This window comes from Hylobates moloch, unplaced genomic scaffold (genome assembly GCF_009828535.3).
Source record: "Hylobates moloch isolate HMO894 unplaced genomic scaffold, HMol_V3 SCAFFOLD_6, whole genome shotgun sequence".
Taxonomy (NCBI): Eukaryota; Metazoa; Chordata; class Mammalia; order Primates; family Hylobatidae; genus Hylobates; species Hylobates moloch.
In genome coordinates this window covers 102,627,189-102,641,471 of record NW_026652281.1, presented here as the reverse complement: position 1 = coordinate 102,641,471, position 14,283 = coordinate 102,627,189, and the positions used below count along the sequence as shown (strand labels likewise).

The 14,283-nt window shown below is 45.8% G+C and overlaps 1 protein-coding gene across 5 annotated transcripts in view; it reads right to left on the bottom strand.

The window, feature by feature from the left end:
- The window catches only part of CBFB (core-binding factor subunit beta), a 75,934-nt gene extending 66,068 nt beyond the window's left edge, over positions 1-9,866 (bottom strand). For 2 of the 5 annotated variants that reach the window (XM_032157591.2, XM_032157589.2), the window contains exons 1-3: positions 9,524-9,866; positions 9,200-9,286; positions 2,299-2,415 (exon numbers count right to left, since the gene is read on the bottom strand). In XM_032157591.2, the coding sequence (XP_032013482.1) occupies positions 2,299-2,415; positions 9,200-9,286; positions 9,524-9,601 (282 nt within the window). In that variant the 5' untranslated portion in view covers positions 9,602-9,866. Of the gene's footprint in view, positions 1-2,298; positions 2,416-8,823; positions 9,031-9,199; positions 9,287-9,523 lie in introns of those variants that run through there. The other 3 variants (XM_032157593.2, XM_032157592.2, XM_058441086.1) reach the window with 2 other exon arrangements.
- Positions 9,867-14,283: the final 4,417 nt, after the last annotated feature.

The window sequence follows — 14,283 nt, the reverse complement described above, 5'->3', positions numbered from 1 at the left end:
TATTTTTGGTCATATAACTAAAAACATCTCAATGGTTTAAGTCCAAGGATAATGTGGTCTTCACATTAGTGAAGCAGTATCATTAAATTAATTCAAGCAAACTTAACTTCTGGTAGAGTTAACAACCCATTTACTAGTTACTAAATACTGGAAGACTTCAGTAACACTGAGATGTTGCTCTTGAAGTCTTAAAATAATTTTGGGCTAAAGCTGACAGAAAACAAATTTTTTTTTTGGTTTATGTCTTTAATATCTGAGCTACCATGTTAAACAAACTTTAAGGAAGTATTCAAACAAGAAAAAAAAATTTCTTTAGTCACACATACACGCACCAGGAGCACACAAAAAAACAATAATCCTACAAGGACTTCTCAAATTCTTCCTTATATACTGTGTAAGAATTACCAAATAGTAAAATCTGGACATTCACTTTTAATTTTCCAAGCAAACAAGCTAATACACAGGAAAGCAAACTGCTTGCTTATTACTCATTTTTTAAAATCTTATAATCTATTTTCCCTTTTCCAATCCAAAGATTGTTTTGTCATGCACAAAAGATCAAATCTAATTCTATAGAATTGGAGAAAACATTCATTTTACATATACATATATATGCATATACATACACATACATACATATATACACACATATATACATACATATATATACATATATACACACACATATATACGTATATACACACAAGATTAAAAATCTTTTTCTTAATACAAAAATCTTTTAATTTTCTCAAAGGAATATTTAGACATTTCTCACATTTTACATAAATGTGGCAGGTTATGCTATTCATGATGACACTTAGAAAATTAATTTAATAAGTTGATAGAAACAGGTACAAAAACACACTGCGAAACAAACCCAGAAAAAATGAGTATGAAACTGGATCCAAAAGGGTGTTTTGAATATAAAACTATATTTAAAAGAGTGTTTCTTCTTTAAAAATTTTATTTCTAGAAGTCAACTCCCTGACTTCTCAATTAAGAATCAACCAATCCAAGATACTATTCATTAAAATTTCACCAGGCCGGGTGCAGTAGCTCACTCCTGTAATCTCAGCACTTTGGGAGGCAGAGGCGGGTGGATCACATGGTCAGGAGTTCAAGACCAGCCTGACCAATATGGTGAAACCCCGTCTCTACTAAAAATACAAAAAAATTAGCCGGGTGTGGTGGCACACACCTGTAATCCCAGCTACTCAGGAGGCTGAGGCAGGAGAATAGCTGAAAATCCAGGAGGTGGAGGTTGCTGTGAGCCAAGATCACGCCACCGCACTCCAGCCTGGGCAACAGAGGGAGACTCCATCTCAAAAAAAAAAAAAACACACATACACAAAAAAACAAAACAAAACAAAAAAAACTTCACCAAAATCCTAATACATTTAACGTAGACCTGAAATAAGGCTCTCAGCTTAAACATTTTACCTATATTTTTGTATCTTTAACCTAAACTTCTAACATCAAAACTGTAAGACATGTTCCCAGAAACTTTTTCTCAAAACAAAACAAATGTATTTCCAAGTTAAAGTTTTCACATTGTTTTTCTCAAATGTAAATTTGCTCTGTTAATGGAATTAGAAAGTTACCTATGAGCTATTTCTAAATACTATTAATTTTTAAATCTAGAGGGCTTTTTTCTGTTTTCCTCTTAATTTTATTTTTATAGCACTATACTTACATATATTTTTGTAAACAAAATATATCTTGTCAAACTTTTAAAGAAATTGTTCTGTTACTTTCCTTAAGGGTTAGAATGTTCTACGACAAATATTATGTACATGAAATTAGGAATGGAGTGATATAAAATTTTAACAGTGGTTTTAAAAAATTATATTGGCCGGGCACAGTGGCTCCTGCCTGTAATCCTAGCACTTTGGGAGGCAGAGGTGGGTGGATCACAAGGTCAGGAGTTCAAGTCCAGCCTGGCCAACATGGTGAAACCCCATCTCTACTAAAAATACAAAAATTAGCCAGATGTAGTGGCGGGTACCTGTAATCCCAGCTACTCGGGAAGCTGAGGCAGGAGAATGGCTTGAAACTGGAAGGCGGAGGTTGCAGTGAACCGAGATCACGCCACTGCACTCCAGCCTGGGCAACAAGAGCGAAACGCCATCAAAAAAAAAAAAAAAAAAATTGTATTACATCCTTATAACATGGAATGAAAACAAATCTGAGCATATGCCGGTATAATCAGATCTGTGATCTTTATTAAAATGTAAATTACCAGATAATCTCTAACAAAACAACCGACAGTATTTTAAATTGCAAAGAAACGTTTCCTACCTTGCCTGCTTCTCTTTCTAAGTCGACATACTCTCGGCTAGGTGTTTGTCGCTGTTCTCCCTGCCAGCTGGCCGGAAAAAACTGGAGAGACAGATTGGTTCCTGTGGCCACAAAAGCCTTTTAGAAAAATCAATACAAACAGGATCAGGAGCAGGACATTACATAAATTATGCAGGCAGTCATTTATTTTTACATCAGTTTATGTCTTAAGCCAGGCAGCACAGAGAATACTTAAAAGTAAAAAACACATACTCATCATTTTTCTTAAGTATTAAGTTACAAACATCTGATTCCATTTTGAGGACATTTGCCATTGGCTGCTTAAATATAAAATCAGACATGGAATCAATACTTTCTTTCAGGTCATTTTTTTGCTGACGTTAGGATCTCACACTGCTAATGTCTAACCAGAAGCCACCATCCATCTTTGCATTTAAAAACTTCTATTTTTAAATGTAAAAATCACTGAAAATCTAAAGATTTTGAATTTTAAAGACCACCACAATTTAAAATTGTATAAATGAGACACTTTAATTTTCCTTGATTTCCCTTGCTGAAACACTGCATAGCAGGCAGTACATAAAAAATGCACTTGGAATTGTCTGTCCTCTGATAAACCATACATTGGCATGGGATGTGACAGTACTCTCTAAAACCCTAGATGATTTTTAAAAATATGTCTTTTCTAACATTTGACTTTAGGAGAACTTGATCTGACTACAACAAAGAGAAAAGTATTCATCTAATATTTATAAAAGATTTGGATGTTAGAGCTCAACAGATGAACAATCTAAAACCACTTCAATAAAGTGTCATTTTATGTAGCCCTTGAGCAAGTTACCTCTATATTTCCCTCATGCAAAAAAGACATTACCCTTTTCCCAAAGGAAATTAAGAAAAAAAGAAGTAAAAGCATTTTTGAAAAAATACATTTTTCATCATCTAAATGTAAACTCTTTGCTGAAACCAGAAAAAGTTTTTTGTTCAGTTTATTCTACTAATTAAGTTCTGAAGCATAATTTGTTTCCATGCATAGAGTCTTCATCTCAAATCAAGAGGTTCACTTTTGGGGCAATTTGTTTAAAGCCATCAACCAAGTTAGCTATCCAATAGTTCCCCTGATGGCTAACAGCTTAGATTCTTTAGAGGTAAAAATTATACTTCCTATTTCTATTACTGGCACTGTCGGTACACTTGTCAACCTAAATGCTAAATCTCTAAACCTCTTTGATGGCATTTCCCTAATCAATTGGAGTACCATTTTCATGTGGTAAATGTTTTATATGCATAGAAACTGAACTAACATCAATATTACAACATCATTTTAAAAAATCTTTCAGGCCAGGAGCGGTGGTTCACACTGCTAATCCCAGCCCTTTGGGAGGCGAGGCGGGTGGACCAACTGATGTCAGGAGTACAAGACCAGCTTGGCCAACATGGTGAAACCCTGTCTCTACTAAAAATACAAAAAATTAGCTGGGCATGGTGGCAGATGCCTGTAATCCCAGCTACTTGGGAGGCTGAGACAGGAGAATCACTTGAACCTGGGAGGCAGAGGTTGCATGCAGTCAGCCGAGATCGCACCACTGGGCTCCAGCCTGGACAACAAGGCGAGACTCCATCGCAAAAACAAAAAAAACTTCCCATGCACTATGAGCATAAGTCTTAACAAAAAACCCCCCAACACTAGTTAAAAAAAAAAAAAAAAGTTTCTGGGAGGGAAACTGCCCAGGCTGTATGACCTGAAGCGTACCTCAGTTTCCTCACAAATTAATTATTTGTAAAGTGCTTAAAACAGTACCAAGTAAATGCTATGAAAGTATTTGCTGAATGATATGAGAAATAACTTTAAGCTCAACAAGAAAGCCAACTGTTTCAGCTTCAGATAATGAAATTCTCAGAGCAGAGTGGTGGCAGAAAAGACTCAGCCCATGAATGAATGCCCCGTGTCAAAATCCCTGTGGCTTGTTTCTTCAGTACTCACCTAGTAGCAAATCCTTCCACCTCCAATGTACCCCAAATCAGTTCTGTGCTAAGACACTGTGCAGATCGTATTACCTCATCTCCTGTCTTGATGCCAACCTCAGAAGAGATTTCCTGCATCACTATATGCCCATTATCTCATAAAGATCCCTCTCTGAGACAAAAGTGGTAAACACAGATCATTCTAGAATAATATTTTCCAAACTTATCTGACCATGGAACTCTTTTAATGAAATACCTACATATACGTAAGAGTTGGAAAAAGTCTGTTCCAAAATATTAATATGGTGTCAACATTGTCATAGGAAAATAAAGAAAAAAAGAAACAAAATGAAAACATTAAAATGCTACACTAGTATGACGCCTATATTTAAGATTTCCACGTTGTCTTATGTTTTATAGGTTTCATAAATTATAAAATAGCACACCTTGTGCCAATCCAACATACTTTCTACCAATCTTTAGAAGTAGAAATATGTATTAGTTTTTACTCTTCTCACCATAGAGCAACCATACTTCTTATAAATATTTTTTCTTTAATTGATTATTAGTGTTGAAGACATCTCCAACATTCTTACTACATAAGAATTGGCAAGAACAGGCCAGGTGCGGTGGCTCAAGCCTGTAACCCCAGCACTTTGGGAGGCCAACACGGGCGGATCACGAGGTCAGAAGTTTAACACCAGTCTGGCCAACATAGCGAAACCCCATCTCTACTAAAAATACAAAAAATTAGCCGGGTGTGGTGGTGTGCGCCTGTAATCCTAGCTACTCGGGAGGCTGAGGCAGGAGAATTGTGTGAACCCAGGAGGCGGAGCTTGCAGTGAGCCGAGATCACGCCACTGCACTCTAGCCTGGGTGACAGAGCGAGACTCTGTCTCAAAAAAAAAAAATGGTGAAACCCTGTCTCTACTAAAAATACAAAAACAAAATTAGCCGGGCGTGGTGGTGGGCGACCGTAGTCCCAGCTACTCGGGAGGCTGAGGCGGGAGAATGGTGTGAACCCAGGAGGCGGAGCTTGCAGTGAGCCGAGATCACGCCACTGCACTCTAGCCTGGGCGACAGAGCGAGACTCCGTCTCAAAAAAAAAAAAAAAAAAGAAACAAAGAATTGATAAGAATAAATCAAGGCTGGGTGCAGTGGCTCACCGAGGCAGGCACATCACTTGAGGCCAGGAGTTGGAGACGAGCCTGGCCAACATGGTGAAACCCATCTCTACCAAAAATACAAAAACCAGCCAGGTGTGGTGGCAGGAGCCTGTAATCCCAGGTAGTCAGGAGGCTGAAGCAGGAGGTGGAGGTTGCAGTGAACCAAGATGGCACCACTGCACTCCAGCTAAGGTGACAGAGTAAGATCCAGTCTCAAAAAAAAAGAATAAATCAGATTCTACCACAGATTCTTCTACCCGTGTTCACTTTTATTTAATGCTGATTGGGTTTTACAGTTAAAATCTCAATTGGCATAAAATAAGGAGGCTGAGTTTTATAGTTAAAGAGAGATGATCAACACAGCCCTTAAATTATTTCACATCTAAATGCAAAATGAGGCTGGGAGTGGTGACTCACACCTGTAATCCCAGCAGCACTTTGGGAGGCGGAGGTCGGTGGATCACCTGAGGTCAGGAGTTCGAGACCAGCCTGGCAAACATGGTGAAACTCTGTCTCTACTAAAAATACAAAAATTAGCTGGGCGTGGTGGTGTACACCTGTAATCCCAGCTACTCAGGAGGCTGGGTCAAGAGAATCACTTGAACCTGGGGGGCGGAGGTTGCAGTGAGCCGAGATCGTGCCACTGCACTCCAGCCTGGGCAACAGCAAAATGAATTCTTCATTAACCTCACTGATACATTAAGGAGATGTTCCAAATAAGAAGAGGAAAATTGGGGCAGGAGAAAGGTTGGGAATAGTTTTGAGAACTATAGATATCCTTGCCATTTATGGCTGCTGTCAAAACAGGCAAAATAATGCCTTTTTCCACAGCCAAATAGGAAGAAACCACAGCCTGTTCATAAGTCATAAGATAAATTTCAGGCATTAAATTAAGTAGCCTCTAAATTCAAATAATCAAGTACCTCTGATATAAAAGGTATTGTGAAAAACAGCTGTATCCAGAGGGGTTTATACAGAATTAATGAGGTCTCTACCCTCTAGGAGTTAAGGATCCTGTAATTAAATGTGGGTTAACACTGAATTAAAGGAGGGAAACTAGAAAGAGAGAAAACTAGGAAATGTGAAATTCCTCTCCAAATACCAATAGTTACATTATTTAACAAAATAAGACATGAGCCGTCTTAAGTGCAAACCTCACACAGCATTCAATCTACCTTCTTTAACCTTTAATACTTCTCAGAAATTTAAAACTTGTAAAATCTGTCGGATCAGATATTTGTTTTATTTTTGGAGACAGGGTCTCACTCTGTCACCCAGGCTGGAGTGCAGTGGTGCCATCATGGCTAACTGCAGCCTCGACCTCCCGGGCTCAGGTGAGGATCAGATATTTGGAAGCGGGGAAGGTCTAGAATGTCTAATTCATCCTGGAAATAAATTCATGACAAACACTAACCACCTATAATACTACTATAATATTACAGCATTTCAGATATCCTATGGGTTGAATTCATAATTCCATTCAGCAGTCTGAGATGACAGAAAACATCCTACTAGCTATGATCCACAAAATTTCCAAAAAAATTCAGCTTTCAAAGATAGTGATAATAATATAATACATGGGGCTGCGTATGGTGACACTGAGCCTGTAGTCCCAGCTATTGGGAGGCTGAGGCAAAAGGATCGCTTGAGCCCAGAAGTTTGAGGCTGCAGTGCCTTATGACTGTGCCTGTGAACAGCCACTGCACCCCAGCCTAGGCCACACAGCAATACCTCTCTCTTAAAAAAAAAACGAAACAAGGCCAGACGCGGTGGCTCACACCTGTAATCCCAGCACTTTGGAAGGCCAAGGTGGGAGGATTACTTAAGGTCAGGAGTTCAAACCCAGCCTGGCCAACATGGTGAAACCCCGTCTCTACTAAAAATACAAAAAAATTAGCCGGGCATGGTGGTGTGTGCCTGTAATCCCAGCTACTCAGGAGGCTGAGGCAGGAGAATCGCTTTAACCCGGGAGGCGAAGGTTGCAGCGAGCCAAGATCACGCTGCCGTGCTCCAGCCTGGGTGACAGAGCGAGACTCCGTCTCAAAACAAACAAAAAAGCAAACAGTAAGAATACAAGTACTTTGTATCATATTTTATACTTGCATCCTTTACCTCCAGGAAATTCTATCGTCAGGTGTACCACCTTCCTTTTGCAAAAGGTAACCCAGGCAAAGGATGACACGATCATCGCACCAGCTAATGAATTCTTTTCTTATACCACTCAGTGCCAAAACCTAAAAGTATGTCTTATGCACTTCAATCATATAAATACTACAATTACTCAAGAAACTTGCAAGTGAGCTAAAAGCTTGAGACTGTCTTTCATAACATGCACTAATGACCAAATATTCAGGAGCTCCTCATAAATTTAACCAGTATCTTCTCACTATTACAACTCTAAAAAGTCTTCACTTAAAATATCAAAATATTCTTTAAAAATAGAGTTCAGTGATGTAAAGGGAGAATTTTATGGCATATGAATTATATCTGAATAAAAATAAACTGGTTTTTAAATAAAGGGGGTGGGAGGAGTAAATTTCCAATGTCTTCCTACTGCTAACCCAAATTCAAATCGCACCTAGCTTCACGCCTCTAACAATGCAATAAGTCCAAGTCACCGAGCAGAGAGTAACAACATTCCATCAGACAGTGCTTCAACTTTTTAAAAAACAATCAGGCCAGACGCGGTGGCTCACGCCTGTAATCCCAGCACTCTGGGAGGTGGAGGAGGGCGGATCACTTGAGGTCAGGAGGCCAGCTTGGCCAACATGGTGAAATCCCGTCTCTACTAAAAATGCAAAAATTAGCTGGGCGTGGTGGCAGGCACCTGTAATGCTAGCCACTCAGGAGGCTGAGGCAGGAAAATCGCTTGAACCCAGGAGGCGGAGGTTGCAGTGAGCCGAGATCGAGCCACTGTACCCCAGCCTGGGCAACAGAGCAAGACTCCACCTCAAAAAAAATAATAATAATCAACCTCTTTTCTTGGTTTCTTCCTACCATTCCCTCCTCATCAGCACCTCCAACAACGCAAACCAAAAAGAGATGAGAGGAACTAGGACCCTTGGATTTTTTTTTTTAACCCAAAGTCTGGTGAAGACGCACCAAATCTGCCTCCTAAAACAAGGACCTCGAGATCAACCGTGGGTTTCGCCCATCTGTGCAGTTTTTAGGAACGGCAGCCCTACTCGAGACATGGTGATAATGGTTTCTTTCTGATTCTCCTGAAGCTTAACATTCTAAGAAAATGACACTTTTAGGGCCTTTTTCCCCCCTCCCCTCTCTATTAGAATAAATAACTGGAGGAAAGATTTCTTCTCGGCGATCTGGGAGTGAGACCGCTTGACATAGAGAATTATCGACAGATCTACCTTCTAAGAAACAAACTATCGCCGACCTTGAATGAAGCTCCAGTTCTTTTTCCGAATGGGGGTTTGCTTGCTACAAATACCCTGAACTCTTCTTCGGTGTCGCCGCCTAAACAATGCCCTTCGCTTGTTTGGTCTGGCTCGGGTTCGAGCTCTACTCGCGGTGCTCCGTTGGCCGACATGCGCCACCGCGGCGAGCCCCAGGGAAAGCGTCTCCCCGCGAGCACCGGCCCGCGGCACCTGGTTTCGCATTTTGAATCCCGAGTAGGAAGTAAGACGGCGCCCACTCAGTTCCGGGAGCCGCGGCAGCCGCGCCGCCGTCCGGAACCGGCCTGGGCCGAAGCGGCCCCGCGCAACAAGTGACCCGCGCGCGCCCCGGTCTGCGCCCCGGGCCAGCCGACTTACGATTTCCGAGCGGCCGTCGCGGCAGGCGTTCTGGAAGCGCGCCTGGCGTTCCTCGTGGGGCCGGTCCCTGAAGCCCGTGTACTTAATCTGCAAGGCAAGACGGCCCGAAATCAGGGGCCAAATCTGCGGCGCCGCCCGCGCGCCCGCCCTCCCAGCGCGGCGCCGATAAGGGCAAGCGGAGGCTGCGGGCGATGGCCGCCCCGGCAAGATTGCCCCTCCGCGGGCGCACCGACCGGGACTCCCAGGGACCGCGCCGCCCAAACTTTTCTCCGCCGGGGCCCACTCGGGGCGCGCTGCGGCCTCCTAGCCGCCCGCCCGCCTCACCTCACACTCGCGGCTCAGCTTCCTAAAGAACTCCTCGTTCTCGAACTTGCTTCTCTGGTCGGGCACGACGCGCGGCATCTTCCCGCCCTGAGGCCGCGCCGGCCGGCCGCGGTCGGGGCTTGCGCGGGCACCCGCTGGCTGGCTCCGCACTGACCGACTGAGCGCCCACCCGCGGCGCCCGGACGCCCGCTTCCCTTTGTTTCAGGCGCCCGCCCGCGTGGGCTCCCGTTCCGGGGAGTCTGAGGCGCCGCCGCCCGCTCGAGCCCAACCCACGCCGCCGCCGCCGCCTCAGCCGTTGCCTGCCGCCCGCGCAGCCCCAGCTCTCGCCGCCCCCAGCCGCCGCCGCCGCCGCCACTTCCTCTCACCGCCCACCCCGCCCCCGCCGGCCCCACCCCTCCTCCTCGCGCGCCCGCCCGCCCGCCTACAACTCCGGCAAACAAGACGTACCATTCACAACTCGCGGCCCGCGCCACGCATGCGCCACCCGCCCGCTGGCGGAGCTGCCCGGCTGTGGCGCCCCGCGGCTCCTTCCGCACCGTGGCCCTTTTCCCCCTGCTCGCCCGCGGCCACTCGGCGTGGAGCTGCCGTTGGGGGATCCGCCTGGCCTTTAGCAGACGGGAGTAGCCAGCGCAGGCCTTTTCTTCTGCCCTTCCTCGGCCATCTGGAACTTCTGGGTTCCCCAGGTGCGCGGAGTAACCCCAGATTGTCACTTGAACGCGAGGAAACCTAAGTCCTTGGGGACTTTTCGTGCCTACACCGGCAGGGGTGTAGGCTGTGCAAGTTGAAGACTGAGGTGGAAACGGACCAAAGAATCCAACCAAGTCATGGTGGAAAGGTCGTGGCTGTTGGAGTCAGATGGGTCTTAGATGGGATCCCACTCAGCTACACTACCTGCTGGCTGGGGCCTTAGACAAGAACTGGACCACTAAACCTCAGTTTCCTTATTTCCAAAATGCAGACACTCCTAGGTTTGCAGTGTTAGCGTGAGAACCTTTATGTTGATCTAGCACACAGTGGGAGCCCAATAAATTTAAGTTTCTAAAGAAGAACAAGCTGGCCCGGCGCGGTGGCTCACGCCTGTAATCCCAGCACTTTGGGAGGCCAAGGCGGGCGGATCACGAGGTCAGGAGATCGAGACCATCCTGGCTAACACGGTGAAACCCCGTTTCTACTAAAAAATACAAAAAATTAGCCAGGCGAGGTGGCGGGCGCCTGTAGTCCCAGCTACGCGGGAGGCTGAGGCAGGAGAATGGCGTGAACCCCGGGGGACGGAGCCTGCAGTGAGCCGAGATCGCGCCACTGCACTCCAGCCTGGGTGAAAGAGCGAGACTCCTTCTCAAAAAAAAAAAAAAAAAAAAAGAAGAACAAGCTGAGTTAAAAATGTAACCGATTGCCGGTCCATATACTTACTCAATGTGCAATCAGCTGCAAAAAATAAGATCCATAAATTCTAGGGAAGTTGTTTAGCCCAAACTGGAGAAAGTCTGACATGGGATTTATGGCAGAGTTTGATTCAAAGTTAGTCCTGTGGCCAGGCGCAGTGGCTCATACCCGTAATCCCAGCCTTTTTTTTTTAAACAGAGTCTTGCTCTGTCTCCCAGGCTGGAGTACAATGGCGCGATCTCGGCTCACTGCAACCTCTGCCTCCTGGGTTCAAGTGATTCTTCTGCCTCTGCCTCCCGAGTATTTGGAATTACAGGCGCCCACCACCACGCCCGGCTAATGTTTTTGTATTTTTGGTAGAGACGGGGTTTGGCCATGTTGGTCAGGCTGGTCTCGAACTCCTGACCTCAGGTGATCTGCCCGCCTCGGCCTCCTAAAGTACTGGGATTACAGGCATGAGCCACCGCGCCTGGCCTAATCTCAGCACTTTGGGAGGCCGAGGTGGGCTGATCACCTGAGGTCAGGAGCTCGAGGCCGACCTGGTCAACATGGCAAAACCCCATCTTTACTAAAAGTACAAAAATTAGCGGGGTGTGGTGGCACACGCCTGTAGTCTCAACTACTTGGGAGGCTGAGGCAGGAGAATCGCTTGAACCCGGGAGGTGGAGGTTGTAGTGAGCCGAGATGGTGCCACTGCACTCCAGCCTGGGCCACAGAGCAAGACTCCGTCTCAAACAGCTACTCGGAAGCTGAGGCAGGAGAATCGGTTGAACCCGGGAGGCAGAGGTTGCGGTGAGCCAAGATCGTGCCATTGCACCCCAGCTTGGGGGACAAGAGCATAACTCCTTCTCGGGGGGAAAAAAAATCCACGAGGAAGCACTCTTGCTCCACAGTGGGTCCAAGGAGGGCTCACAGACCTCCAAGTTGATCTTGGCCGAAGACTCTAGCAATAATTGTTTCTGCCATGGGAAATGTGGAATAAATAAAAGTTGAAAGATCTCTAGAATGGCCTTGGTGGCCATGAGCTTAGGCAAGGAAAAGGTCAGGGTCAAGGGAGCTAGACCTGGAGGGGTGAGAATGCAGAGCAGAGCAGGGCAGGGCGCTCTCATTGTCAGCCTCATGGAGGGGAGGAATGATGTCCTAAGGGAAAGGGACAGCAAAGCCTGCCAAGCAGACCCAGAACAGCAGCCCCACAGACAGCCTTGGGCAACTCCAGGCCACAGGGTAACCCACACTCGGCATAGTCTGGCATCCAACAGCCAGGATGACCGGGAAATAAGCCACAGGCTGAAGGAGGCCATCTCCTCGGCTGACCTCTATATGCCTTTTTGGTTGTTAATTTTTTTTCACTTATTTAAAAAAACTGAATTAAAGGAAATTTATAAAGGAAATTTTCACCCATGTAAGGTACACTTAAGTCTGTGCTCCTAACAGCTTTGGCAGCTGTTGAGTTGGGTATGGGTTGGCCCAGACACCATGCTATGGGTGTTTGCTAAGGGGGTTTGCTAAGATCCAGCTCTACTAAGGCCCACTCATGGAAGCTTAGAGGTGTCTCTTCTGTGCCAAGAAACATCTGCCCCCACCGTCCCAAAACCTGACTGAATTATCTGAAGTCCTGTCATCTAGAATCTTCCTTTCGTAGGGATTCAAGCCAATCAAGGGCCTCCTCTGAGTATCTCCCTAACTTCCTAGGTGGGTGGCTGCTCCTGCAGGTTCCTAAAGCTGATCTTGGGTGGGTAAGTAGATAATACACAATGAAGCTGAGCAGAGCGCAGGAACCCTCACTTGCCTAGGCAACTGTGAAGCTCTATTCAGGGTGCCTTCATGCACCTTATCACAGTTAATTCACACAACCACTTTCTTTCTTTTTCTTTTTTTTTTTTGAGACGAAGTCTCACTCTGTTGCCCAGGCTGGAGTGCAATGGCGCGATCTCGGCTCACTGCGACCTCCGCCTCCCGGGTTCAACCGATTCTCCTGCCTCAGCTTCCTGAGTAGCTGGGATTACAGGTGCCTGCCACCACGCCCAGCTAATTTTTGTATTTTTAGTAGAGAAGGGCAGGCTAGTCACGAACTCCCAACCTCAGGCAATCTGCCCACCTCAGCCTCCCAAAGTGCTGAGATTACAGGCGTGAGCCACCGCGCCCGGCCCACACAACCATCTTCTAAGTCAGGTCTTCTGTCTCCTTCTGAGAGATGAGGAAACAGACTTTGAAAAAGTAAATAAGGCCAGGAGTGGTGGTTCACATCTGTAATCCTAGCACTTTGGGAAGCTGAGGCGGGTGGATTGCCTGAGCTCAGGAGCTCGAGACCAGCCTGGGCAACACAGTGAAACCCCATCTCCACTAAAATACAAAAAATTAGCTGTGCGTGGCAGCGTGCGCCTGTAATCCCACCTACTCTGGAGGCTGAGACAGGAGAATCACTTGAACCCGGGAGGCAGAGGTTGCAGTGAGCCGAGATCGCACCACTACACTCCCGCCTGGGCGACAGAGCAAGACTCTGTCTCAAAAAAAAAAAAAAAAAGTAAAAGTAAAAAAGGACAGTGATGAGACCCTGATCCATTTGAAATATCAAAATGGGGGCTGGGCATGATGGTGCACACTTGTAATCTCAGCACTTTGGGAAGCGGAAGTGGGAGGATCACTTGAGGCCAGGAGTTCGAGACCATCCTAGGCAAGAGGGTGATACCCCCCCCACACACACTCTAAAGAAACTAGCTAAGCATTGGGATACATCATCTTCATTCCTTCCTCACCACAACCCTGTAAGTTTAGTATTATTGATCCTATTCTACAGATGGGCCAACTGAGATTCACAGGGGCTAAGTGACCCCAGGGTACTGATTTTAATCATTCTACTCCGAGACCTAGTGGAGATACCAAAAGTCCTGCCTGCTGCCCTCACTGAACTGCAAACTCATAGAAGGCTATGTCTGGGGTTATTCCTCTGGGAGCACCCCACCATGTTGTAGAAGGGTCCCCACAGGTTGAAGAAAGGGATTCTATTGTGAGCCTTGGGGCAGGATGTGGGTCTGCCCTTGAGGACTATGCATTCCTATCTCTGAGCCTGTTTGTCCCTTCTTGGCTTGGAAGGTCAAAGTCTAGGTGTCCTGCCTCCGCAGGCCCAGCAGAAAGGATGGTTTTATCCAGGTCTGGTGTCAGCAGCCACCCACCTTTGCCTCTCCTCACAGAGGAAGTCTCTGAGCCTCTGATGCATTTTTTCTAAGGAAATAGTTTCCCTTCAGTTACTGAGAAAATATTGTACCATCTTGAAGCTGAAATAGGATCTGGAGCCACAAATGAGACTTGAGAGGAATGGGAGACAAAGAAAATTAGTGGCTGGCACATTGCCTAAAACCCTGGCTCCACTCAGCTTC